At 38.2% G+C, this 27,676-nt stretch overlaps 1 protein-coding gene across 1 annotated transcript in view; it reads right to left on the reverse strand.

Moving 5' to 3' along the window:
- LOC106884004 (uncharacterized) overlaps positions 1 to 19,463 on the reverse strand; it is a 40,047-nt gene extending 20,584 nt beyond the window's left edge. Inside the window, exons 1-5 of the mRNA XM_089340677.1 lie at positions 18,917 to 19,463; positions 16,705 to 16,842; positions 10,583 to 10,785; positions 8,513 to 8,610; positions 5,697 to 5,907 (exon numbers count right to left, since the gene is read on the reverse strand). Coding sequence (XP_089196803.1) covers positions 5,697 to 5,907; positions 8,513 to 8,610; positions 10,583 to 10,785; positions 16,705 to 16,842; positions 18,917 to 19,235 — 969 coding nt within the window. The 5' untranslated portion in view covers positions 19,236 to 19,463. The remainder of the gene's footprint in view (positions 1 to 5,696; positions 5,908 to 8,512; positions 8,611 to 10,582; positions 10,786 to 16,704; positions 16,843 to 18,916) is intronic.
- Between the last annotated feature and the right edge of the window lie 8,213 nt (positions 19,464 to 27,676).

A 27,676-nucleotide genomic window follows, 5' to 3' on the forward strand; every position in this document is an offset into this window, starting at 1 on the left:
ACGGAAAGACAAGAGAGACAGACGAATAGATAGTTAGAGGAATAGATAGTTAGATAGATAGATAGACAGAGACAAAAGTGCAAACAGCGCGGAGGTATTTTTAACGATTTTTTTTTTTTACTTTTTACCTTGGATCGAACGGCATAAATATCTTTTGTTACATTAAATGATTTCTATCCATATACTCGCATATATACACACACACACACACACACACACACACACACACACGTGTCATATACACTCGCGCGTCTATATATATACATATACACACGCGCGCGCGCGCGCGCGCCTACATTATATATATATATATATATATATATATATATATATATACACGCACACACGCGGGCGCGTCTGTATATATATATATATATATATATATAGATATATATATATAGATGCATACATATATACACGTGCACATGCGCGACGGACCTTCACATATTTCGTCCATCATATTCCCCTACAAGAAATCGGCCGGCCCAGGGCTGTAGTCGGATACATTTGCCGAAGACTGTGCTGTGGGACTGAACCTGAAATCACATCTTTGCAAAGCAAGCTCTTCAACCACATAGAGTCGTCGGTTAAAAAAATTTCAAAAAGGATATGATTTGTTGAAGATTTGGCTATTATTTCTAGCAGGACAAGCTAACACGTAGAGATCATTGTTTTTTTTCTTTTTTTGTTCCGAATTACAACAATAAAGAGTCCCGGGTTGGAGTATTGGACAAGGAATAGGAGATGGTGCACAAGGTCGCTCTGAAGTATTATTCTGGGGTTGCATAAAGCCGACACTTACCAGTGTGCGCAGGAGTGCTTGCTAATGCGTACACATGTATGTATATGCGTGTTAAAAGTAGATAACTATTTTTGTTCACCGCTCAGTCTAAAAGGGATCATTTAATGGTTTCTGTGAGAGGAAATTGGTAAATTGTTCTGTGGAAGCCATATTTACATTCTACTCAATTCCCGAAATGTGCACTTTGTTACTCTACCAGGCAACCACCACCAATCTCTCCATTTTGCTGTCGAATCCACTCTAGAAGCAGAAAATAAATTTAATTAATAGGTCCTACCCACCAATGTTTCTTTATATATATATATATACATATACACACACACACATACATACACTCACATATATAACGACCTTGTAAACAAGTGTGTGCGTGCGTGTGCGTGCGTGCGTATATATATATATATATATATATATAAACGATGTTGCAGAACGATCTTGGTTCTGTGGTTAGTAGCTTGCTTCCCAATCACATGGTTTCAGGTTCAGTCCACTGCCTGGCCGACCAAAGCCTTGTGAGTGGATTTGGTAGACGGAAACTGAAAGAAGCCCGTCGTGTGTGTGTGTGTGTGTGTGTGTGTGTGTGTGTGTGTGTGTGTGTGACCATCGCTTGACAGCTGATGGTGTGTTTACGTCCCCGTAACCTAGCGGTTCGGTGAAATTGACCGATAGAATAAGTGCTAGGCTTACAAAGAATAAGTCCTGCAGTCGATTTGTTCGACTAAAGGTTGTGCTCCAGCATGAATGCAGTCAAATGACTGAAACAAGTAAAAAAATAGAAGAATGTATAAAACGGTCTTATAAACATATTTCTTAATACTAAAACTCTAGAAATAGTATATCTCAGAATCAGTATATTTTATCTTGATCTTTTTTTTTTTTTGCCTATTTATTTTCATTATTTACCTTTGGCAGTGCAGTAAAAATTTGTGATATTTGGACCTCTATTTATTAAGGAAGGCGATTAAACACAATTTTTGTTTGTTATTTCTTCCCGGAAAAAGAACATGGCTTCGGCGACGTTAACACACATACACACAGAATACACATACATATAATTAATGTCATGTCTTGTCAACACACACACGCGCAGTCGTCGCCTTCCCTAAGAAAAAAAAAACGATTTTTTTGACGTACACAATATTTTAATCGTGACTATTTTTAACTGGTGTGATTTCAAAAATATAAGTTGTTTGTACAGTAAGGATTTATGTGCTAGCTTTCTTTAAACAGACAATATTTTTTTATTATTTTCAAGTTGCTAATTTCTGTTTAAAAAATTATTTATCTACTTTTGTTTTAAAGTAAAAGAAAGTGAAAGATGTACGTGCATATGAAATGGACGTGTGTGTGAAAGAGAAAGAAAGAGGGAAAGAAGGGGTGTGATATATACGTACATACATCAATACATGTGTACATCTTTTTTGTATGTACGTGTGCATGTCTGCGAGAACGAGTGGTATCGAACCCGGGACCATGTGGTTGGTAAGCAAGCTTCTTACCATACAGCCATTCCATGTCTATATCATTCTGCATGTCTAGCAATATTAATCTATCTAACCAACAGTAACAGTTTCTTGAAAGAGTTCAAGAATTTGTAAAATAGAATAAGAAATTGTTGGGATCAACAAACGAATTAAAAACTAAAATGGGTGGGGAGGCTGTGATTCTTTGTTTCATTTTGTTTATTTGTATCTTAGTCATATATATATATATATATATATATATGTATGTTCCTTATAAATCAAGGCACGGTTTTCTTTACGAGATATTTCTCCGCAATACGTGTAAGTCTTTAATTCTTAACAGCTATAGCAGTTAAATTAACCTGAAATACGAATCAATCTGACAAATAATTTTTTTTTTTTTTTTTTTTTTTTTTTTTTTACATATAAAAGCAACACAGATAAAAGCCTTTAGAAAAAAAAATAATAAACGAGGTGAGGTTTTGAATCTATTAAACGCGTTTCAAACCTCTAATTAAATAAATAACGAACAGCACGTTCAGAATGCGTAAGAAGCCATTTTCTTTTAACAGACAAAATATTGCTAAATAATTCTTAGTTTGTTTTTTGTTTTGTTTTTTTCTAACATATGTATTAACCATTATTATTCGACTTCACTTTTCATCATTTCGGAGGCAATGTAATTAGTACCAGTTGCGTACTGGGGTCGATGTAATCAATCAGTCCCCTCCCTCCACCCCGCCAAATTTCAAGCTTTGCGCTTATAAAAATTATCATCATCATAATTATTATTATTATTATTATTATTAAGGTGGCGAGCTGGCAGAATCGTTAGTACTAGGACAAAATGCTTAGCAAAATTTCGCCCGTTGCTACGTTCCGAGTTCAAATTCCACCGAGGTCGACTTTGCCTTTCATCCTTCCGGAGTTGATAAGTACCAGTGCAATACTGGGTCGATATAATCGACTAGTCCCCTCCCCCGAAATTCTAGGCCTTGTGCCTATAGTAGAATGGGTGATTATTATTATTATTATCATTATTTTTAAGGCGGTGAACAATCAGAATCGTTACCTCACTAGAACAATGCTTAGTGAGATTTCGTTCCGAGTTCAAATTCTGCCGAAGTCGACTTTGCCTTTCATCCTTTCGGGGTCCAATAAATAAGTACCAGTTGTATACTAAGGCTGATGTAATCGACTAGTCCATTCGCCACAAAATTTCAGGTTTCAGGCCTCTAGTACAAAGGATTATTATTATGAAAGCGGCGATCTGGCAGAATCGTTAGCACGCCGGGCAAAATGCTTCGCAGCACTTCGTCTGTCTTGACGTTCTGAGTTCAAATTCCGCCGAGGTCGACTTTGCCTTTCTTCCTTTCGAGGTCGATTAAATAAGTACCAGTTACGCACTGGTGGTCGATGTAATTGACATAATCCCTTTGTCTGTCCTTGTTTGTCCCCTCTATGTTTAGCCCCCTGTGGGCAATAAATAATACATTGGTACCGGCATGTTGCTTCCCATCCACATATTGTCGGGTTCAGTCCCATTGTTTGAAACCTTGGGCCAATGTCATCTACTATTACACCGTGCCGACCAAGCCTTATGAGCACATTTGGGAGACTAAAAGAAGCCTGTATGCGTACGTGAGTATCCCGCTAAACTGCTTGACAACCCCTGTTGGTGTGTCGAGGCCCCTGTAACCTAGCGGTTCGGCGAAAGAAGACCGATAGATTAAATACCCGGCCTTAACAAAAATACTTTCGCCAAGGTAGTACTCCAGCATGGCCGCGATCTAATGAATGAAACATGTGAGAGATAAAAGATAAACAAGAAATGACCCAAGAACATGACGGGTTCTATGTTTATTGACTCGAAAGAACTAAAGGCAGAGTTGACCTCAGCAGGTTTTGAACTCGGGGCACTACGACAAGAAACAATTAGCCCGAGGACAAGGCATTTGGCCGACACTATAAAGATTCCGTCTTTTATAATAAGAAATCATAATTATCAAATTGTTGAGTAATTGAATTCTTTGTAGCCCGATCGATCGAACAATCAATCATTCAATTACCAAAAAAAGAAAAAAGATGGTGCCGAGCCAACGAGAGAGCCTGGACTTGTTTACTCGACCGACTAGAAACAGCAGCCAAACTTCCATCAAATAGCAATAATACTTTAATGTATTTTAAAGAAAAACATTGGTTCAAATAGTCTTAATTCTCCATTTTTTTTATAATGTCATGATTATAGAATTCGGCGTAGCGAACTTAGGATCTCGTTATCGAAAGGACGTACAGTTGAATTGTTCACCTGAGACGATTCTGAATATTGCCTTTCATTCGGTGTGGTTAGCCAAATCTGAATTATGTCAGAGTGAGGATAAGGTACCTGCCAGGGTTCCAAATACCTATCTCTGTGCGTTATATATGACTGAGGGTGTTATAAGCACTTACATTGCTAGAAATAAGAGCTAAACGCTCTAATGCTGCAGTCAATGCACGTAATTGTGTACATACATGCCGACAGGAACCGTAATCGCCCGAAAAGCAGCGGTCGGGATATGCCCAAACTGATCGGTCAGTTTCGGCTTTCGCCTCTTCAGTGGGATCGGCTCGATTCGACAGATTCCGGACGACGATCACTCTCATCATAAATGTCAACGCCCTTTAATGACGGTTTCAGTTCTCCTTGCTGGTATACATTTGCTTGCTGCTGCCTAAATAAATCAATATATATATATATATATATATATATATATATATAGTGGCACTCCATCTGTTATGATGACAAGGGTTCCAGTTGATCCAATCAACGGAACAGCCTGCTCGTGAAATTAACGTGCAAGTGGCTGAGCACTCCACAGACACGTCGTCCCCTTAACGTAGTTCTCGGAGATATTCAGCGTGACAGAGATTGTGACAAGGCTGGCCCTTTGAATTACAGGTACAACAGAAGCAGGAAGTAAGAGTGAGAGAAAGTTGTGGTGAAAGAGTACATCAGGGTTCGCCATTAACCCCTGTTGGAGCCTCATGAAGCTTTAGGTGTTTTCGCTCAATAAACACTCAACGCCCGGTCTGGGAATCGAAACCACGATCCTCTGACCGCACGCACACACACACTATATATATATATATGTATATATATATATATATATATATATATATATCCGAAATTAGGGAAAGGAGTAGATAAAATTCAGGCTACATAGGTTTCATCGTTAGCAGAACCTCGGAAGTAGTAACGAGAGTCAAAGACATTCTAATCAAATGAAGTTTACATTGTCAAGAGATCCCATTTTAACTCACAGGAGATATTCGATATCGGAAATGTGTGGAAAGCAGACAGAGAAGAAAAGAGAAAGCATATTTGTGAAGGCAACTCTACAGAAAGCAAGTGATCTCACCAGTCTGTTCTTAAAACTATAGAACCTTACCTTAGTGACGCTGTGAGCAAATATCTTGTTGCACTTGGCCAGTTTCCTGATATCCCAGATGTTCACTACACCATCGTCGCCACCACTAGCGAGGTAGTGTTCGCTCGGTGAGAATTTCAAGTTGAGGACAGATCTGTGTCGCCCTACGTAGGTGACCACCTCCGTTGGTTGTCGTTCATCGTGCAAACAAATGTTGCCAGCCATCGAACCACTGAGAGTAAAAACAAAAAGCAAATATTTCATCGTTCAATATTTTCGGTTATTGGACTGCGGCCGGCCATGCTGGGGCACCTCCTTGAAGGGTTTAATCGAACAAATTGGCCCCAATACATATTTCCATTTTAAGCCAGATACTTACACTGTATGGCTCTTTTGATGAACCACTAAGGTATGGGACGTGAAAAACCTAACACCAATTGTCATGTAGGGTTGGGGTGTAAACACACACACACGCGCGTGCGTGCGTGCGTGCGTGCGTGCGTGAACGTGTGTGAACGTGTGTGAGCGTGTGTGCGCGTGGGTGCGCGTGGGCGTGCGCGCGAGTTCATATGCATATGCTTGATTATCTCCGGAGCAGCATATCAGCTCTGTCATCTTTTTTAATAGATGAAATGTTATTGGTAATTTCTTTTTTTTTTTCTTAGTCTTATGTCAGATTTGATCCAGCAGACCTACTATTCGAAGCCTCCGCCACAGCATTTTATATATCAATGATTACACTACTCGAAGTAGTTATATCTTTAGAATAGGTCGGGTGTAAAGTGAAGGAAATTTTCCCGCTATTTCTGAGTTGTTGGGTGATCAAAAAGATTCGTTTTTTTAATAATTTTAGACATTATCATTACTATTATCGTCATTATTATTTAAGGCGGCGCGCTGACAGAATCGTTAGCACGCTGGACAAAATGCTTAGCGGTATTTCGTCCATCTTTACGTTCTGAATTCAAATTCCCCCGCGGTCGACTTAGCTTTCATCCTTTCGGGGTCGATAAATTAAGTACCAATGAAACAGAGGGGTCAATGTAATTGCCTAGTTCCCTCCCCATGAATTTCAGGCCTTGTTATCTTTACTTTATTTTAATTAATACGGATCAGTGGTAGAGAATCAACACAGATGCCGATGAAATTAGTTCTGCGGTCGATGAATTTACTACCAGTGTTATACTGAGGTGGATTAAACCAACTAAATTTCCTCCTCATCTAAACGTGCGTGACCTTGTACTCCCTTACTAGAAATCATTATTGGTTGTTTCGCTTATCTTTTTCTTTTTTTATATATATATATATATAATTACCACTTAAATTGTTCTCTCTGATTAAGTTAAACACTTGTCCTATTGCCCTCGAGGTATTCCCGCTAAGAAGTTAAACCGAAAAGCACGCAGAACCTTGAAATTTAAACTTCGACAATTAACAAATTAAGTGTAAAATTAAAAAAAGAAATCATATACATACATACTATATATATATATATATATAGGTAAAATGCGTGCATCGAATTTAAAAGCGCGATTTGTTTATTAAAGTGTGTAGCGAAAGCAGCTAGCTAGAAGTTAATTGATTAAAAGAACGACGCATGGCAACTAACCATTCATTCGTAGCTCTTGTGTTATTTTGTAGAAGGAATTAAACCTTGCCAAAGCCAGATAGATGCATATATACATAGATGGAGGTTTTACTGCATGTTGTTATTGTAATTAAATTTATATGTATTGTAGTTCTTAGAGTTGAAATTGTTCGTGTTGTTACATTTTGATTTCGTAAATTTGCAAAAGAAACCGCTGTACTTGAACTCAACGACAAAGCAATTTAAATTTAATTAAATTGATATTGTTTTAAAGGCTGTACGAAGTATGTGTGGTGTAAGGCAGAGTAATTTATACAAACAGCAGTGCTAGCACTGTTTGTTCCTTACCGAAGACGCAGTCTTTGAATTAACTTCTGGAAAATATATATTTTAACTCCCTCAAGGCTTTCCATTTTCATTTTTAATTTCTTTTGTCGCTCCTCCTTCGTGAAATTAACTACAAATGATGATCATTAGAATGGATGAATTAAACTATCACTTTGTTTAACACCATCTTATTCTTAAGTGCCTGGCGTATTCCACTCTACTACAAACATTGTGCAGAACGAGAAGTAGAACGAGTCAGCCATTTTGAAAAACAAACTAGACACGGTGGATAGTGTGATCTTGGGTTTGCAGTTCAATTGAAAGGGGATGGTCACGGATGAAATGCCCTTTATCAGTTTTGTGCTTAGTCAGGACTGATATGATGCTAACCAACGACAACAAAGGGGAGCTTGACAGGAATCGAACTCAAAGGAGCAGTTACTAAATGCTGTAAGCCTCCTTGTTCGACACACCGTTAATTAGTTCTTACGTTAGTGTGTTTCTGTGTGAGAGAGAGATGGGGGGAATAGGCGCAGGTGTAGGTAAGGGGTAAGGAACTTGCTTCCCAGCCAAATGGTTCGGGGTTCAGTCCCACAGCGTGGCTCGTTGGACAAGTGTCTTCTTCTATAGCCTTGGGCCGACCAAAGCCTTGCGAGTGACGGAAACCGAAAGAAGACCTTCGTGCGTGAGCGTGTCTGTCTGTGTGGCTACCGGTTGATAACTGCTGTTGACGTATTTATGTTCCCATCATTTAGCAGTTCGGCGTAAGGGACCGATAGAATAAGTATCAGGATTTAAAACTTTAAGTAATGGGGGTCGACACATTCGGCTAAAACGTTTTCAAGGCAGTGCCCCAGCATGGGCTGCAGTTAGTGAATGAAACATGCAAAAGAACAAAAGAAAATGTTGCTAATTAACGCACCTACAGAAACTGGTGTTATTCCAGGCAAGACTCGAGATGTGACTTTTTTCACTGCTGCGGAAACTAATGATTAGTTTGGTTCTTTCAGCATCCAGAAGCTACAAACGTAAGAGGTCAGAGATTTGAAAGAAGAATTCATAAAAAAAAAAAACATTCGTTAAACTTAAAAAAAAAAACAAATTAATAAACACGAAAAGATTTTAGATACTGTAATAACCAAATTGAGATAGAAAAATAAAACAGGAAGGACGCTGGTGGAATTTGAACCCTGTATCGATTGTTTAATGGGTGGAAACATTACTGAATACTTTTCAGAACAAGTACTATATCATTTCTCTAAATCAGTGGGTCCCAAACCTTTTTCGGACAGCCACACAGAGAGAGAGGGGGAGGGAGAGGGCAACAGGAGGGGATAGCCACAGAGAGAGGGGGGGGAGGGAGATAGCGACAGGAGGGGATAGCCACAGAGAGAGAGAGGGGGGCGGGAGATGGCCGCACAGAGAGAGAGGGGGAGATAGCGACAGGAGGGGATAGCCATAGAGAGAGGGCGGGAGGGAGATAGTGACATAGTGAGAGACAAGGGAGGGAAATAGCAACGGAGAGAGGGGAAGGGAAATAGCAACAGAGAGAGAAGGGAGGGAAATAGAGACATAGAGAGAGAGGGGGGAAGGAAATAGCAAAAGAGAGAGAGTGAGAGAGCGACAGAGAGAGAGAGAGAGAGAGGGCGATGGTGGGAGAGATAAGTAGAAATGTGAAACGTCTCTTTCTCTGGCTTCAAGTCAGAAACTGTGAGATTATTTCAGTTAATCCAAGAAGCTCAGCAACAGATTTATTGTGCAACAATCGATTATTTACCGTTTTGCCTGTACGCAGCATTAGAATAACAAGATTGCTTTAAAACAAGAGGCTTTTATTTAACCATAGAAAAACATCGTCAACAACAGAGTAAACATCAGCCGCTGAGTTAATACGGCACCGGTTACACGTGGTCGCTGGATCAACTTGCTAGAAATAGCAGAGAAAACGCCATCAAAATAACGCACGGTTATCGTGACTGGCAAAGGTTGAAGTAGGTTATATAGACGAAACACCGAAATTAATATAGGATAGTCATGGTTGGAAGGTTATGATGAATCCATAACAGTGACATCTCAAGAGTCTCGAACCGCTACGTTGTGGGATCGTTCAGAAACCGACACCGGTTGTCAAACGAGGAGGATAAATACATTTTATACGACCGATAGAATAAGTACTAGGCATCGAAAGAATAAGTCCTGGGGTCGATTTACTCGACTAAAGGCGGTGCTCCAGCATGACCACAGTCAAATGACTGAAATAAGTAAAAGAGTATACACATGACGGGCTTCCGCACAGTTTCCGAGCAACCAAATTTACTCAAGGCATCGGTTAGCCCAGAGATATAGCAGAATTTTTCCCAACGTGCTGCGCTCTGCTGCCAAGTGGGGCTGAAACCGTAACTGCTTGGTTGCATAGTGTGTTTCTTAATTGTAGCAAAGGCGCAGGCGTGGCTGTGTGGTAAGAAGCTTGCTCCACAACCACATGGTTCCGGGTTCAGTTCCGCTACGTGGCACCCTTGGCACAAAGCCTTGTGAGTGGATTTGGTAGACGGAAACTGAAAGAAGTTTGTCGAGCGTGTGCGTATATATGCACGTACATACATACATACATACAGGCGTGGCTGTGTAGTAAGAAGCTTGCTTCCCAACCACGTTTCCGGGTTCAATCCCACTGCGTGGCACCTTGCTCAGGTGTCTTCTACTATAGCCTCAGGTCCACCAAAGCCTTGTGAGTGGATTTGATAGAGGGAAACTAAAAGAAGCCCATTGTATATGTCTATGTATCATCATCGCTTGACATCAGGTGTTGGTATGTTTACATCCCTGTAACCTCGCGCTTCGGCAAAAGAGATCGAAAGAAAGTACTAGGCTTAAGAATAAGCCCTGGGGTCGAATTGTTCAACAAAAACACTTCAAAGTTGTGCTCCAGCATGGCCGCAGTCACATGACTGAAGCAGGTAAAAAAAAAAGGACTATTGAACTGTTCACTTACCAGTACTTCGCCGCCATTCGTACCAACGGCTAAAGATTTCCCGCTCAGGTTCCAAGACAAAGCTGTTAGAAACGCGCGCTCGTATTCGGAGAAATTGACGCGAATCCGCCGACAGGTGCCCTTCTCAGCACACCACACGTATACCGTTTGTTTCAGAGTTACAGCCAGGTAATTACTGCAGTTCCAATCCAATATATTGGTATCTATAAAAAAATATAAAATATATATAATGAGCAGGAGTGATTGTGTGGTAAGAAGTTTGCTTCCCAACCACATGGTTCGGAACCATGTAGTTGGTTTACGTTACTCGAGACGCTAAATGTTCTAAAAACTGTTCGTAAACCAATTTGTTCGTTAAGAGAGGCGTTCATAAACCAAGGTTCCACTGTAGCAAAATTCTACTTTTGTTTTTGACCTTTTAGTATTTTTAATCCGTTAATCTTATATTCCAAAACACGTTTCGTCAATTCTTGCTAGAAATATTAAATTTTTCTAAGTTAAAAGTTATTTAGCGCCTTTATTTTTCAGTTTGTTCTGTTTTTTTTTTTTTTTTCATGAGAATTGTGGCTGTAGAGTGTGATGCAGAATAGAAGCATGGACATTTTCATTTATTAGAAATAGTGAAAGCAAAACAAACAAATAACCATAATTGTAAGACACCATACTTGTTGATTAGCAAAGAACTGAAAGCTGAGAGACGGGAAGCTTCCTGACAGGGACATAGGGATCAAAGCCTTTCTCACAGAACCCACCAAAAGCATGGAAGGAAGCAGCATTCGCTAATTGCAGAATGTGTGGGAGATTCGCAAATAATTAACCGCATTGTCTCTGGCTACTTTTTTTTTTTTTTTTTTTTTTGCTGTTTGCCATTAGAATGCGGCCATGCTGGGGCACCGCCTTGAAGAATTTTTAGTCAAATGATCCAAATGTTTTTTTGTTTTGTTTTAGTCTTTGTTTTATTTTCTTCAAGCCCGGTACATTTTCTATCGATCCTTTTGCTGAACCGCTAAGTTACGTGGACGTAAGCACACCAACACTGGGCGTCAAGCGGTGGTGAGGGACAAAGACACACAAGCAGAGAGAGAGAGAGAGAGAGAGAAGACAGGCAGAGACAAGACGGGCTTCTTTCAGTTTCCGTCTTCCAAATCCACTCACAAGGCTTTGGTCGGCCCGAGGGTATAGTAGGAGACGCTAGAATTCTTATCCCACTGATCACGCTCTTCTTACGGCCATCATCTTGAAGGTGTTCGAACTGAGCAACCACCACATCGATTTCTCTGGTCTCGAAGGGTACGAGCACAACACCTCTCGCCAGGCCATATATGCACACGTGCAATATTATCATCTGTGACAATAAATCTATCCTGTATAAGTGGAAGTTGACATAAATATATACACGATTTATCATCAGCCACCGAACTCATCTAGAATAAGCTTAAGTAACACTTGTATACTAACAGACTCTTTTAGAAAAAAAAACCCTGCTTTTGTATACCATCATAGATTAAGGAAGCTATAAGCAACGTACAAAGGAGAATTCAACATAAATAAACTATCAATACCTAGTGTTGTGAGCGAGTTAAACGATTTCCTATACGCATGCATAGTCACAATAATAGAAAAATGCAGAGCTAAATAAACAATGTATTATTGCTAAACACAGGAGTCACTAAGATAAAATAGACAAGTGGAAGAGTAAATTAAAGTGCAGAATATGCATTCGAGGTTACGGCGCAAGTAAAACAATACAGATGGCAGTTAATAAGCTTTCCAGGAGAATAAAGAACGTATACATATACACCGCGTATGGAAAGTAAAAAGAAAGATAATAAAGAAGCAAAATGGCTGCAAACAACACCCGAATATTAAAAGACAAAAACAAAAGAAAGAAAATCCGCGTTAAATAATAGATTAAAAAGGTAAAGTGTTAGGGAAAATTGGCTCACAAAAACAACAAAAATAGAGAAATATTGCCTTTGATAATAACCGCCAAAAAGATCTATACGACAATACGCGGTAGCAACATAAATGATAAGAACCCTCGATAAACAAAATTTGGGAATATTTGGGAAAGGTATATTTTTTTATTTTGAAAATGAAGTATACGGGAAAACGATATTGGCCAGAAAACTATACGGCACGTTGTGCGGCTGCTCTACGTTAGCCGCCCCAACCATCGCCACAGTACAGCAATGGTCCCCGAATTGATCCAGCTTTACGTTAATGTATCCAGTTTCGGTCACTGGGATGCGGCCATGCTAGGGCACTATTTTGAAGGGGTTTTTGTTTCTTTTTTGAAGTCGATCAGATCTACACCTGTACATGTCTTTACAATTCTGATACTTATTCTATCGGACTATGTTGCCGGTCCGCTAAGTTACGGGCATGTAAACAAACCAACACCGGCGGCCAAATGCCGGCGTGTGACATACAGGCGCAAAGGCACACATACGTATATAAACATATACTCACACACACACATTCAAACGAACAGGCTTCCACACAGTGTTTACCAAACACGCTCACAAAGCATTGGTTCGCATGGAACTATAGTAGAATGCACTTGCTCAAGTTGCCGTGCAGTGGGATTGAACCCGAAACTGCGTGGTTGCAAAACGTGCGTCTTAACTACACAGCCACACCCGAACCTATTAGACCATGCCTGCGCCGCGCCTGTGTGAGAAAATCTGAAACTAAGAAATAGTTTCCGATTTAGAATGCCCAAACTTATTTCTACAAATGTGCTAAGCATTGATGCTGACCTTAGTTTAATCAATAAGCGAGGTAAATGCAGTAAAAATAAGGGGTTCACTATACCTTCACGTGTATTAAAATCGAGACTAAGAGTTATAACAGGTACGTTTCAACTGTGGTAGCGTTGATATCCATATTTTGTAGTTTATGAAACTTATGTCTAATATATACTCGCCATGACTGAAACAAGTAAACGTCAATATATTATTGGTTTAAAATTTTTGCACAAGTTCGGGGGAAAGGGTTAGACAATTATATCGACCCCAGTAGTTAAATGGTACTTATTTTATCGACTTCGATAGGACGAACGACTAAGTCGACCTCGGCGGAATTTGAACTTCGAACGTGAGACGGATGAAATCCAGCCAAATAAAACAGAACGTAGTATTATTGGTTCCAAATTTCAGAACAAGGCCAGCGATTTCGAGGAGGTGGGTAAGTCAATTACATCGGCCCCGGTAAGCAACTGGTACTTATTTTATCGATCTCGAAAGGACGAAAGGCAAAGTCGACCTCGTCGGAATTTGAGCTCGGAACGTCAAGACCGATGAAATGCTGCCATGTAAATCAGACTGTAGAAATATTGAGTGCATCGTGCCTAGAAACAATATGTATGGTCATGGGTGGAACGTCTTTGATCCTAAGATCTGACAGTTCAATGCTGACCTGGAGCTAAGCAACAACAAGTGTTCGGCTATTTAACGTCTATATCTATATATGTGAAACCCATTAAGACACCAACAAACAACACTGCCGAATCTATAACAGCTAATTCCAAGCCATTGCTGCTGCTGCTGCTATGGCATGTTTCAGTTATTGATCAATCTATGTAGACACCAGATCGAACAAAAATCAATTTTTTCTATGGACAGTAAACCTGCTATCGGCATTCATGCTCATCTTCTATGCCTTTATGTAAACTTCATTATTTACCAAAGTACCAATACACAACGTGGGTTCTGAATAAATAAATATACCATCAACATATGGATTTGGTCTCGCTGAAAACACCTTTTGTTTGTTTTTTTCTCTCTCTATCTCTCTCCATGAAGTCCTTTACTAAAATTAGTTTACCAAAGACAAAAAAAAACTAGCACCAATTTTGTGCTGATAGTACACAAATTAAGGCAAGACATCTGTTATTATTTTCAATATTGTTTTCCCATCCTAAACTGTTTTTTTTTTTTCATTCTTGTGATTATGTTTATTATTTTTATACTATTTTTATAGATGTTATAATTTTTTTTATAAGATTTTCTTTATAATTTTATATTTTTAAACATGATATCGTTATAATATTTTTGTGTACGCTATTGTTATTTATATAAGACTGTATTTTCATATTTTTATACTTTTATGTTATATTTATGTATTCGGTATTTTTTATAATTGCAATTTTTATATAAATTTATATTTACTATTTTACCTCTGTTTATATTAGATGCTATTTTTATACTTTTATATGCAGTATATTTTCTATATATTTTTATATAGCATTTTATATTTGTACATGTTACTTTTATAATTTTTTACATATATAGATATATATATATATATATACATATAGTATTTCCTATTTGTACATGTTACTTTATTTTTTTTACATATATATATATATATATATATATATCCTATATTTGTAAATGTGCTATTTTTATTTATAAGATTTTTATGGTATTTTTACATTTTTATTTCGTAAGATTTTTATATATGGTATTTACGTTTTTATAAACGCTATTTGTATTTTATAAGTATTTTATAAGATTTTTATATATTTTTTATATAAGACATTTATAAGAATATGGCTTTCTTATATTTTATACAATTGTTTTATATTTCTATCAATAGAATACGATCGAACTGTACAAGACAAAAAAAAAAAAAACTTACTATGCATTTTCTGTCTTTTTTTTCCTTTTTTCATCCGATACCAATTGTTTTGTTTGTTAGCTTTTTATTGTTGCTTAATGTTTTAAACATTTCCCAGTTATACAGCAACATATATCTTTTTAAGAAAGACCTGCACTTAATCCATCTGTAATTTTATTCAGCTATGGTCCATATACGTAACGATTTCAACAAACCCTGACGATAAAAGAAACTGAAGCCTATTACGCGCGCGCACACACACACACACACACACACACACACACACGCACACGCACACGCACACGCACACGCGCACGCGCACGCGCACGCGCACGCGCACACGCACACGCACGCACACACACACACTACTCTCAAAGTGATTGACTGATAAAGTATCGAACTAAATCGAAAACTATAATCCTCGATATTTTTTATCTTCCCTTTTGTTTCATTCATTAGACTGCGACCATGCTGGGGTATCACCTTGAATTTTTATCGAAGGGTTTGATTGACCCGAGACTATAACAGAAAACACTTGTCTAAGGTGCCGAACAATGGGACTGAAACCGAAACTACACGATTGGAAAGCGAACTTCTTAACCACACGGCTATGCTTTTTCTTCTTAGATAAGGTTTCCCTTTTCAGTCACTAATAAAGATCATCAAAAACTTTCCCCAATATACAGAGCGTCTCATTATGAGCTGCGGAGATATTATTTCTACCTTTATTATATATTATACACTTTCATTAATACACACGCTTGTCTCAATCTTAATTACTTTTGCATAAAAAAATGTGTCCCACCATTAAGTGGCACCATATTGTTCTTGGTAATCCTCTATGCAAATCTCGGTCATACTAAGGCACCGCCTTGAAGAATATTAGTCGAATAAATCGAACCCAGCCTGGTACGTATTCTATTGGTGTCTATTGCCGCACCGCTACGTTATGGGGACGTAAACACACGAACACCGGTTGTCAAGCTGTGATGGAAGACAGACACACAGACGACGGGCTTTCTACTAGTTTCTGTCAACCGAAGCCTCGTGAAAGGACATAGAAAACATTTTCCCAAGGTTCTACGTGGTGGGACTGAGCCCAGAACCATGTGCTTGGGAAACAAACTTCTTACCACAGTCACACCTACGCCTTAAAAAATAAATGTGTATAAATGTGTGTGTCTGTATTTTCATCATGCTGAACAGTTAACCTACACATTTTTCTTCCTGTTTTTTTTAATCCTTTCTGTAGTAGAGCGTAGGCTCGAAACGTAAAAGACTTTTCCATACTCCTTGAGCGTTAAACTAATACACCTGCTTGTTGTTCCTACACCTTTATCTTTTGTTTTCTATAAATTTGAACTAACATATATATATATGTATAAGTAAAAGAGAGTATATATATAATTGTGTATATTTTTATATTTATATATATACATACACGCCTATAAACACGCATATATATACACACATATATAACGACGTACTATAATACTTACAAATGTCATCTCGTAGGCCAGGCATATCTAAGACCCGTGACGGACTTGTAATTAACTTTCGCTTCTTTCGTTTTGGTGATGAGAAGAAAACATCATCGACATCGACCTGCCATGGCGGGGAACTGACGGAGCTTCTTCCTATAAAGAAACAAAAAATATAATAAATGCAGATTTATTCAATCGAGAGTTATATTGTTTAACAAACGGAAAGCGGTAGGGTGGTGGTTGTTTTGTCACACAAGTCACTCCTATTCGAGGAAACCCTTCAAAGACAAGCGTTCTAATAATGAAACTCCAAACATGAACCCTAAAACTCAACAACAAATTATGACTACGGCATCCGCGCTATCCAACGTGCTTGCTCTTCCAATGGGGCATTGGACAAATTTGTGAGCTGGACTTCTGGGCCGCAGGCAGGAACATTACTTTGCCTGCTGGAACGTCAAAGCGACCGATGTATGTGGTCTGCATTCGGGAAAGAAGTGGTGAACTCGTTGGTAGGAGCCGGCTCAACACATTCCGAGTAAATGCCGCTGCAAGGACGAGTATTTTACCCATGACCATCCGATCTCCTCAGACATCTACCCACCCAGCCATCCCCGCAGCCTAAATTATGTCTTTTCTTTTTTTAATTTTCGAAACATTTTGCACTTAAAAATAATTTTATAAAAATCAAAATATTGTCTGTTTAAAGAAAGCTAAAATTCAAACATTTCCTGTACAAACAGCTTGTATTTTTTGAAATCACGTTCACTTAATATTTCACAATGATTAAAATATTGTATTTAACAAAAGCGAAAAGAGAAACATTTACTGTAAAACCAACTCGTATTTTTTCCTTCGCAAGCTGAAGTCACTAAGACTTTCACCCAGATCGTGAAGTTTGTCTTCAAAATACAGACATTGAACATAATGTCTAATCGAAATGTTTGAGTTTCTTCTCTTTCAAGGTTGTTATTTTCAGAGTATTTTCCCCCCATTATACACCGTTTTGGGGTATTTATGAACACCCCCCACCACCAAATCTCAGGAATCCCTGGACCGATTTACGCGAAATATGTTCGGCTGCATTAAATGACAAACCAGCAAGCAATAAGAGCTTTGGTAGACACACAGATTTCTATTTCACTGACTATTGCAGCCTGCAGGGTGTTTTTGCATTATGTTTCATATGTGGTATATATATATATATATATATATATACATACACACACACACACATACATACAGGGTGCGTAAGGTATTTGAGGACATTCCTTGTTACGTCCTTGTAACGTATCGGTTCGGCAAGAGACCGATATAATAAGTACCAGACTTTAAAATTGAAGGACTGAGGGTGATTTGTTCGACTAAATCTTTTCAAAGCGGTGCTCCAGCATGGCCGCAGTCCAATGACTAAAACAAGAGATAGCAATGTTCAATTACTGGGCTTGTATAATTAAGTAACTCGGCTAATATTTCTTCTGCTAGCCAAATGGTAAAAGCATCAGCCATTATGATTTGAAACAATACACACAGTGACGTTTTGAGTTCAAATACCGCCAAGACCAACGCTGCTTTACTTTTTTCCGTGTTTTTTTTTTTTTTAACAATGTACCAGTCAAGTGGGGATGTTTTAACTAATAATTCTTAGTTGGTCGAACAGCGGCATAGATATTTTCTTCGATGGGGTAAGATTTAGCTGCTATTTCTAGATGAGTTGTACAACCATGTAGAGACACCCTCGTTGCAAAGGGAGAGAGACGTGTGTTATTTCTACATAAGGTGAATAATTACGTATGGACTTCTTCGCTGGCTCTGTTAGCTTATCCTTTAAGGTTATTCCAGATTATACACGTGTATTTCTTTTATTATCATTTTTTATTTATAATTGAGCACAAATGACAAAATTAGGAAATCACTATTTAATTCATATCTGTAACAGGTGTTGTTAGGTTTCGAATCTTTCAACGCGAAGACGTGAACGTCACATTTTCCCCTTTCAACTGTGTGTGTAAGTGTGTAAGCGAGAAAAAAAAAAACAAATATTCGATTTTCTTCGTGTTTTAGAACACGTGTACTAGATTAAATATGTCAGATTAAAACCCTTTAAGTCGGTGCTTCTGCAGGGCGCCCTTCAATGACTAAAACAACCACAAAATATTTTGTGTGTGTATAGAGAGAGATTTAATGTCTCGTCAAAGAAAACTAATATTCTAAAATTCAGACTTACGGTTTTTAATTCCGTTTTTCGTCGTTAATGGAAGCACGTTTTCATTGTTGTTTTCTAAAGCGGCATTCAAGTAAATCTGGTAATTTTCGGCATCGCTATGTCCCAGACAAGGTGTACTAAGACGGCGCACTCCATTGCCATTTTGGTTCTCTTTGTTGGTTGAAATTACTTTCAAATGAGCATGGTCTACGTTTAAATTCGGTCGGAAAGGAATATAGCGATCAAATGAAAACGTGTGAAATGACCTCTCTAACAAAGTTGGACTGCATTGCAATGAATCTTCGAAACTTTCGTATATTGCTATTGCTCTGTCGGCCATTGTCTCTTATTTCTAAGAATTCTACAACAAATTGTCAGAAGGATTTCGGTCGCAGAGTATTATTTTTCACTGTATTTTTTTAAAGTTCAATTTATAAGTCAATCAATAACGATAATCTAACGAGGGTGGTGTAACGTTAAATTATATTATTGATAAACCTCACTCGTTGTTGTTGCCTCCGCTATTGTTTGACGCATGCGCATCACAAGAAGTGAGCTAGCAATGGTATTTTGCATTTGGTAGAGAGAATAAGTAATTAGCATATTTCATATTCTAATAATTATTTCAAATTTTTGCCACAAGGACAGCTTGTGGGAGGGGATGAGTCGATTACATCGATCTCCAGTGTTCAACTGGTACATATTTTATCGACCCTGAAAGGATGAAAGGCCAAATCAACCGCGGTGGAATTTGAACTCAAAACGTAGCGACAAGCGAAATGCCGCATTTCGTCCAGCGTGCTAACGATTCCTTTCTACTATAGGCACAAGGCCTGAAATTTAGTGGGGAGGGTGCCAGTCGATTAGATCGACCCCAGTATGCAACTGGTACTTAATTTATCGACCCTGAAAGGATGAAAGGCGAAGTCGACCAAAATCGGAATTTGAACTCAGAACGTAGCGACGGGTGAAACACACCATCAAACATCTCGTCCAGCGCGCTAACGATTCTGCCAGCTCACCGCCTTCAGAACACGATATAATGTATTCCTAGGTGAACAATTCCAGTCAGGTCTCTAATTCGTGTATAACTTTCTCCACCGCCAGTTTCGAGAGCCCTGTTAAGATTCATGGGGACTCGCTTCTCTTCTGACTAAAGGTGGGGGGGGGGGGGAGTAGTGGTATTGATAAAATGAAGAAGTGTAGCTCGTTGAATAGCTAGCGCGTCGAACAAAATGCTTGGAGGCCTTCTTGCGACTCTTTACGTTCTGGGTTCAAATGCAACCGAGGTGAACTTTGCCTTTCATCATTTCAGGGTCGATAAAGTTAAATACCAGTCAAGTACTGGGGTCGATGTAATTGATTAGCCGCTCCCCTTATAATTACTGAAACCAAAAGGCAGCGAGCTGGCAGAAACGTTAGCGCGTCGAACAAAATGCTTCGATGCTTTTCTTCCGGTTCTTTATGTTGTGAGTTCAAAATCCGCTGCGGTCATCTTTGCCTTTCATCCTTCCGAGATCGATATGGGATCTATGTAATCGACTTGACCCCACCCCCCATTCAAAATTCCTGGACGTTAACCCTGTAACGGATTGGCGTCGCATTCAGTGAGAATCTTGTGATCTCGGTTGCTTATACGCCATAGGAACTCGATAACTGGCCTCATAGGTCTTAGAGCTCAAGAAAATATAATGAACAAGTAATTTCTATTTGCCTGTCGTGGTACTTAAATGAGAATGAGATGTAAGGTGACAATGTTTTTGAGATTCCGGTTCGAATGACATGAGTGTTTTTGTTTCACGTTTGACACGTAATACTTAAATAGTGGAGGAGATATGATGTTGCTGTGGGCTGGAAGTATGCAAGAAGTAAATTTTTCTTTTTTTAACTAAAACACAACCGGGACCCTAAGTAAGGCATGTGTAAAATTTGAATGAAATTGGTTGTGTAGTTCTGGAGTTTTAGGGATTCACACAGACACACACACTGACACACAGTCATACATTCTCAATTTTATATATATATATAGAAGATAAAATGTCGCAGTTTCGGTTCATCTGGAACATATTTCCATTCAATTCTTCCAATATCAATGAATATATATGCACGACAGGCTTCTTTTAGTTTCCGTCTACCACGCACAAGGTAGTGGTCAGCCCGGGGCTATAGTAGATGACACTTGCCCAAGGTCATTGTTTTCAACAAGCTTTCTATGTCTATATAATTAGTAGAGTAGGAGATAATATTCGTAACGAAGCCAGAAAGATATCATTAATTAATGAAGACTAATGACTCTATCAAAATGAGCTGTGCATTTGTGAACGCTGCTGAAAAAAGAAAAAGAAGGAGAAAAAGAACAACGAAGAGTGCAAACACTAAAAGAAGGGAGATAATTCAAAATAAAAATAAACTATTTGTTAATTAACTGATAGTTAATTAAAATTGGACAGACAATTAATTAAGCTGTTAATGTTTAGCTTCAGGTCAGCCAAGACTGAACTAACACATGATCAAAAGCATTCCAGGCCCTTTTCAAGACTGTCAGATGTTAATTTTAGCGAGAGTTGAGAGTTGGCTGTTATTTCTAGCAGTTTGAATGACTACTCGGAAGCTTTCTCTTCATGAAGTGGAAACACTGCGTATGTTGTTGTTGTAGTTGCTGCTGCAGTTTAGCTCGATGCCCGCTTTGATTGAGAAGACCTTTGATCAAGGGCGCTCCATCCGTGACCATTCTGTCGTATTAAGGGTATTTTTGACTTATTAGTGGCATTTGGGGTTATTACGAGAATTTGGGGCTTATTACGAGTATTTGGGACTTATTAAGGGTATTTCGGATTACATTATCCAGTACGACTTTTTCGTAAAGTATGACTTAAAGGAAGATTTGACTGCTGTTTCTAGCAGTTCCATCGACCACATAGAGTCTTGTGAAATCGCATGTGCAGATTCTCCATGTTGTTGCTGCTAATGTTCTTCGATCTTGTTCGAGCAAACCTATAAACAAAAGCGTTCCAGTCGTGACCATCCCATATTGTATTCAAGCACTGTATATCTAAGACTACATTATCGGATGTGTTCTTCTTTCTTTCAAACGGTAAACGGTTGGGTATGATTTGCAAAAGGTTTGACTGCTCTTTCTAGCAGGTCAAGCAACGACACAGTGGCTCGTTATCGTTGTTGCTGTTGTTGTTGTAGCTGCTGCGGATGCTATTGTTTAACCTCGGGTCAGCCTTTCTCGCGTTAACTTATGACCAAAGGCGTTCCAGCTGTGACCATCCCGTATTTTGTTTTTTCGCTGTGCAGAGCACTGCCTTTGGTCGAGCAAATCGATCCCAGTACTTATTCTTTGTAAACGTAGTACTTATTCTATCGATCTCTCTTGCCGAACCGCTAAGTTACGCGGACGTAAACACACCAACATCGGTTGTCAAGCGATGGCGAGGGGACAAACAGACATCAGACACACAAGGATGTGTATATATATATATATATATATATATATATATATATATATATAATGTATGTATGTACGTATGTATGTATGTATACGACGCGCTTCTTTTAGTTTCCGTCTGCCAAATCCTCTCGCAAGGCTTTGGTCAGCCCAAAGTAGAAGACACTTGCCCGAGGTGCCACGCAGTGGGACTGAACCCGGAACGATGTGGTTGATAAGCTAGCTACTTGCCACAAAGCCACGCCTGCACCAATTGGCAAGAAATCTTGTAATTAAACTGATTAATGACATACACACACACACAAACACACACACACACACACTCACAGGCGTGTGGCATAATGGTTAGGGTGTCCGCCGCACGATCATAAGGTCGTGTGCTCATTTACCGGCGGCACGTTGAGTGCTTGAGCAAGACACTTCATTCCACGTTGCTCCAGTCCACTCAGCTGACAAAAATGAGTAGTACCTGTAATTCAAAGGGGCCAGCCTTGTCACCACTTTGTGTCGTGCTGAATCTCCCCCGAGAACTACGTTAAGGGTACGCATGTCTGTGGAGTGCTCAGCCACTTGCACGTTAATTTCACGAACAAGCGCTGTTCCGTTGATCGAATCAACTGGAACCCTCGTCGCCGTAGTCGACGGAGTGCCACGATTATTATTATTGTTGTTCTTAACGTGGCGAGCTGGCTGAATCGTTAGCGCATCGGGCGAAATACTTAGCGATATTTCGTCTGTCTTTATGTTCTGAGTTCAAATTCCGCCGAGGTCGACTCTGTCTTTCATCCTTTCGGGAGTCGATAAATTAAGTACCAGTTGCGTACTGGGTTGATTTAATCAACTGGCCCCCTCCCCAACAAATTTCGGACCTTGTGCCTAGAGCAGAAAACAACATTTCAGTCAGTACAAATCAGGCAGGGGAGACAACTCCAAATTCCAGCGGCTGATAAAAAAAAAATAAAATAAAATCACACCACGGAAATTTCTCATAATTAACTCTGGAAATAAACATATGGTAAAGAAGTAATTAATGTCTTAACGATCTGTTTCTATGATTACATATAAAATATAATAACCTGTTTTGTCTCTTGTGCTACCGTTGTGTCGTTACTGTGATGTAGTAATACTACGGGGACAAATCTCTCGTACTTAGCCATGATACAACGGATCCAGTTTTTACTGTCTACATGTTATGTAACAAGACAATGAGAGAGTAAGAATAGCACCGCTCCGAAAGCTAGAAATAATAGTGAAATTTCCATCGAATCACAACCTGCTATACTTAAAAACCAGATGGATGGTCGCGGCTGGAATGCGTCTGATTATAATAGGTCTACTGGACCTGAACTGTTTCGGAGTTAAGAAAGAATATATAGATACATGAGACATTGTGAGAGCCACTAAACGCTAGAAATAGCAAACAATTTCCCTCAACTTCAGACTGTGTATTTTATTTATTTTTATTTATTTAGTTTTGGGTTGTTTTTGTTTGTTTGTTTTTTGTTTTTGCGTCGCTATGCGGTTAGAAGATCGCCTCACAACTAACCACATGGTTCCGGGTTCAGTCCTACTTGGTTGTACCTTTGGCAAGTCTCTCCTACTATAGTAATAGGCTGACCAAAGCCCTGTGAGTGGATTTGGTATAAGGAAAATGACAGAATTCTATCGAGTATATACGTTAACACACACTCATACATACATACATACATACATACATACATACGTACATAAAAACATACATACTGGATCTCGGCGGACTTGGAAACTAGACATCATACACGTGAGGGTGTCGGTGCCTCTTCATAGTTGATCGGTCTGCTAGAAAAAATAGTCAGATTTCCCTCAAAATATATATCACTTGAGTTTAGAGTAAATAATAATAATAATAATAATAATAATAATAATAATAACAATAATAATAATGATAAAAAGGCGGAGTAGTCACAGTTGGATCGCCTCTAGCACAGGTCTGCTCGATCTGGACTGACCTGGAGTTAAAGAAAAACATAAATACATTAAAACATTGAAGGGAAACCTCTATATGATCACTCGATCTGTTAGAAATGGCAGCCAAACTTCTATCAGATCCAACGCCATCATATAAAAAATAAATAAACCAAACACTGGATTATAGAATTTAACGTACATTAGGCCAGACAACTTTTGGAATGGTCATGGTTAGAGTGCCTTCCATCAACTATTAGATACATGTCCATCAAGGCTGACATGGATCCAATAGCGAAAAATTCAATCGATTAATCGAACTCCAATGTTTTATGTAACTAATTAGTTCGTGAGTTACATATATGTCGCATATGGTGAAGAATAACGTCGTTAGTCGTATTTTGGCAATGAGATTTTCTTATATCTGTTGCATTTACGACGGCGACATTAACAAGGGAGAAGTCTATGCCATTCAGGCGGAAGAAATATCACGAGGGATTTTTAATTCGAAGGAACCGGTTCTTTTTATTACAACGATTTGTAGATCTTTCTCTCACAAACACACACACAATTATATGTCCATATATAAATGTATTGTGGGCTTCTGCACAATTTCTATCGACTAAGGCCACGCACAAAGCATTAAGCAACCCGTGAGGCTACATTCGAAGGTGATTTGCCCAACGTACACGCAAAGCCTGCCTTCCAAAATATTCCTCACGCTTAGGAAGCGAACATTTTAACCACACAACTATTCCTTCATTATTTGTGTGTTTATGTTATCGACCCAGGAGAGATAAAAGACGAAATCTATCTTGGCAGGCTTTGAGCTTACATACCACTAGGCACTAAATCTATCGCACAAACCATTCTACCGAACATTTTGGGAGTGTAATAAAGGTTTTTAAAAAAATGTAATATAAAGGGAGGAAACCTACAAAAAGGTTACTTCCCTTAGCAAAAAGCAAAACCGCATCACAAATATAATGTAATGCAAATAATATATGAGTATATGCATATATATGTACATGTATGTATATACCTTCATCTACATGTTTAGTTCTAGAATGACATTGTCGGGCAAGTGTGAGAGGCTGGATCTTGCCAGTATGAACTTAAACAAGTAGACTATTTCGGCCAGATATGGTTGGTTTAAATTCTAAAGGGTTAACAACCCTTTGAACACAAAACAAGCCTGAGGCTGTCATGTTTACAGGAGGCAAGGGTCACAGTCCCATCAGCAGCCTTCAACTTCACCCTGCAACCCAATATTTGCACACTATTCGTAATAGCCTTATTTGCTTCAAGATTAACCACTCCAAAAAAAAGAATTATATCTAATAGCTGTATTTGTCATGACATAAATACTATCAAGGTTGTTTTGCCCTTGACAAAACTATCTACCTATATATATATATATATCATCAATGTATCATTTATCAGGAAAAGAAGCAGATTCTAAAGCATAGAGCAGTAATGTATTTAGATGTAGTTAAGTCTATGTCCAGTCATAGAGTGTCCAATGGTTTTGCATCCATTGGTTACTCTGATTGGACATAGGCTTAACTGCATGAGATGTGTGTGTGTATGAATCTATATATGTGTGTGTGTGCGTCTGTATGTCTATGTATTTATATGTGTGTGTGTGTATGTGTGTCTGTATCTATGTGTGTGTATCTATATATTCATATATGTATGTGTGTGTGTGTGTGTGTTTGTAAAGAATAAAATATTTTAAATGACTCAACGCACTATAATACAAACAACGGACTATAATAACTGTTGTAACTTAATCATCCATAGTCTGATTTGATATATATATATATATATATACATGGTAGTTAGTCTAGATGAGATGCCATTTGGCTTTGTGCCAAGGAAGAGCACCACTGATACTATATTTCTGGTAAGGCAACTGCTGGAGAAATGCATAGCCAAAAATAAACCTCTGTACTTGACTTTTGCTGCCTTGGAGAAAGCCGTTGACAGGATCCTCTGATCCCTTATCTGGTAGCCAATGTGGAGATTAGGGATAGACAAGTGGTTCAGACACAATCACACAGACACACACACACACACACACACACATATATATATATATATATATATATATATATATATATATATATATACACACACAACAGGCTTCTTTCAGTTTCTGTCTATCAGATCCACTCATAAGGCTTTGATAAACCCGAAGCTATAGTAGAAAAGACACTTGCTCAAAGTGTCATGCAGTGGGACTGAACCAGGAATTATGTGGTCAGAAAGCAAGCTTCTTAGCACACAGCCACACTCGCACCTATGTATATTTTCCTCTGTTTTTAATTATTTCCATTTTCCCTCAGAGGAAAGATTTGTTTTTTTTTAATAAAGATACAAAACTTCACCATTGGAATGTAATTAACTAAAACAAATTCACATTTTAAACTTGAGAAAAACTTTACACCTACGTGTGTATCAATGCCTGTCCCTCTGTCTATCTCTATGCATGTATGTATGTATGTATGTGTACTTATGTTAATGCATTATTTATATATGCATGCATGTATATAATAAGCATTTATGCATAAATGTAGAAGCATATGCACCTATATATATATATATATATATATATATATATATATATATATATATATATATATATATATATATATATATATATATATATAATATATACATACACATTTGAGGGTATTGGTTACCCCAACACAGCCATGGCCATAATGTCTGAAACAAACTAAAGAGTTATGTATGTGTGCATATATATATATATATATATATATATATATATACATACATATATGTGTGTGTATTATATATATATGCACGAATGTATACACACACACACATACATACATGCATACATACACACATACATTTGTATATACATTGAAAATGTATTATCTATGCATATGTATATATATGTATATATATATATATATATATACCATTTAAGAGGCATCAAAATAGATATTCCCAGACTTTCTGCTCTTTCTTTAAACATTTTTTATTTACTTACATGTATGTCCATCCACATGCATGTGTGAGCGAGCGTATGTTTGTATGCCTCTCTGTGCATGCATGTGTGTATGCGTGTATGCATGTGTTAGAATTTCCTTGATGGTTTAATACCAACCTAATAATAACTAACAGAACCCATGGAAGAAATATATAATTCACTCGAACTTCAATGCATAAATTCATATATCTTCATAACAACTGTTTCGTTATGTTAACAATTTTTATGATAATGAAGCTTCAAAGGAACAGTAGTCATTGAAAAATTAGAATTTAGATAACTAATAATATAATAGATTCTGAACTCCTTTTGCTGCCAGGCATTCCATCACTCCATCCATTGTAGTGTTTAACTACAAGTT

The sequence above is a fragment of the Octopus bimaculoides genome, chromosome 23 (assembly GCF_046866305.1).
Source record: "Octopus bimaculoides isolate indiv1 chromosome 23, ASM4686630v1, whole genome shotgun sequence".
Taxonomy (NCBI): domain Eukaryota; kingdom Metazoa; phylum Mollusca; class Cephalopoda; order Octopoda; family Octopodidae; genus Octopus; species Octopus bimaculoides.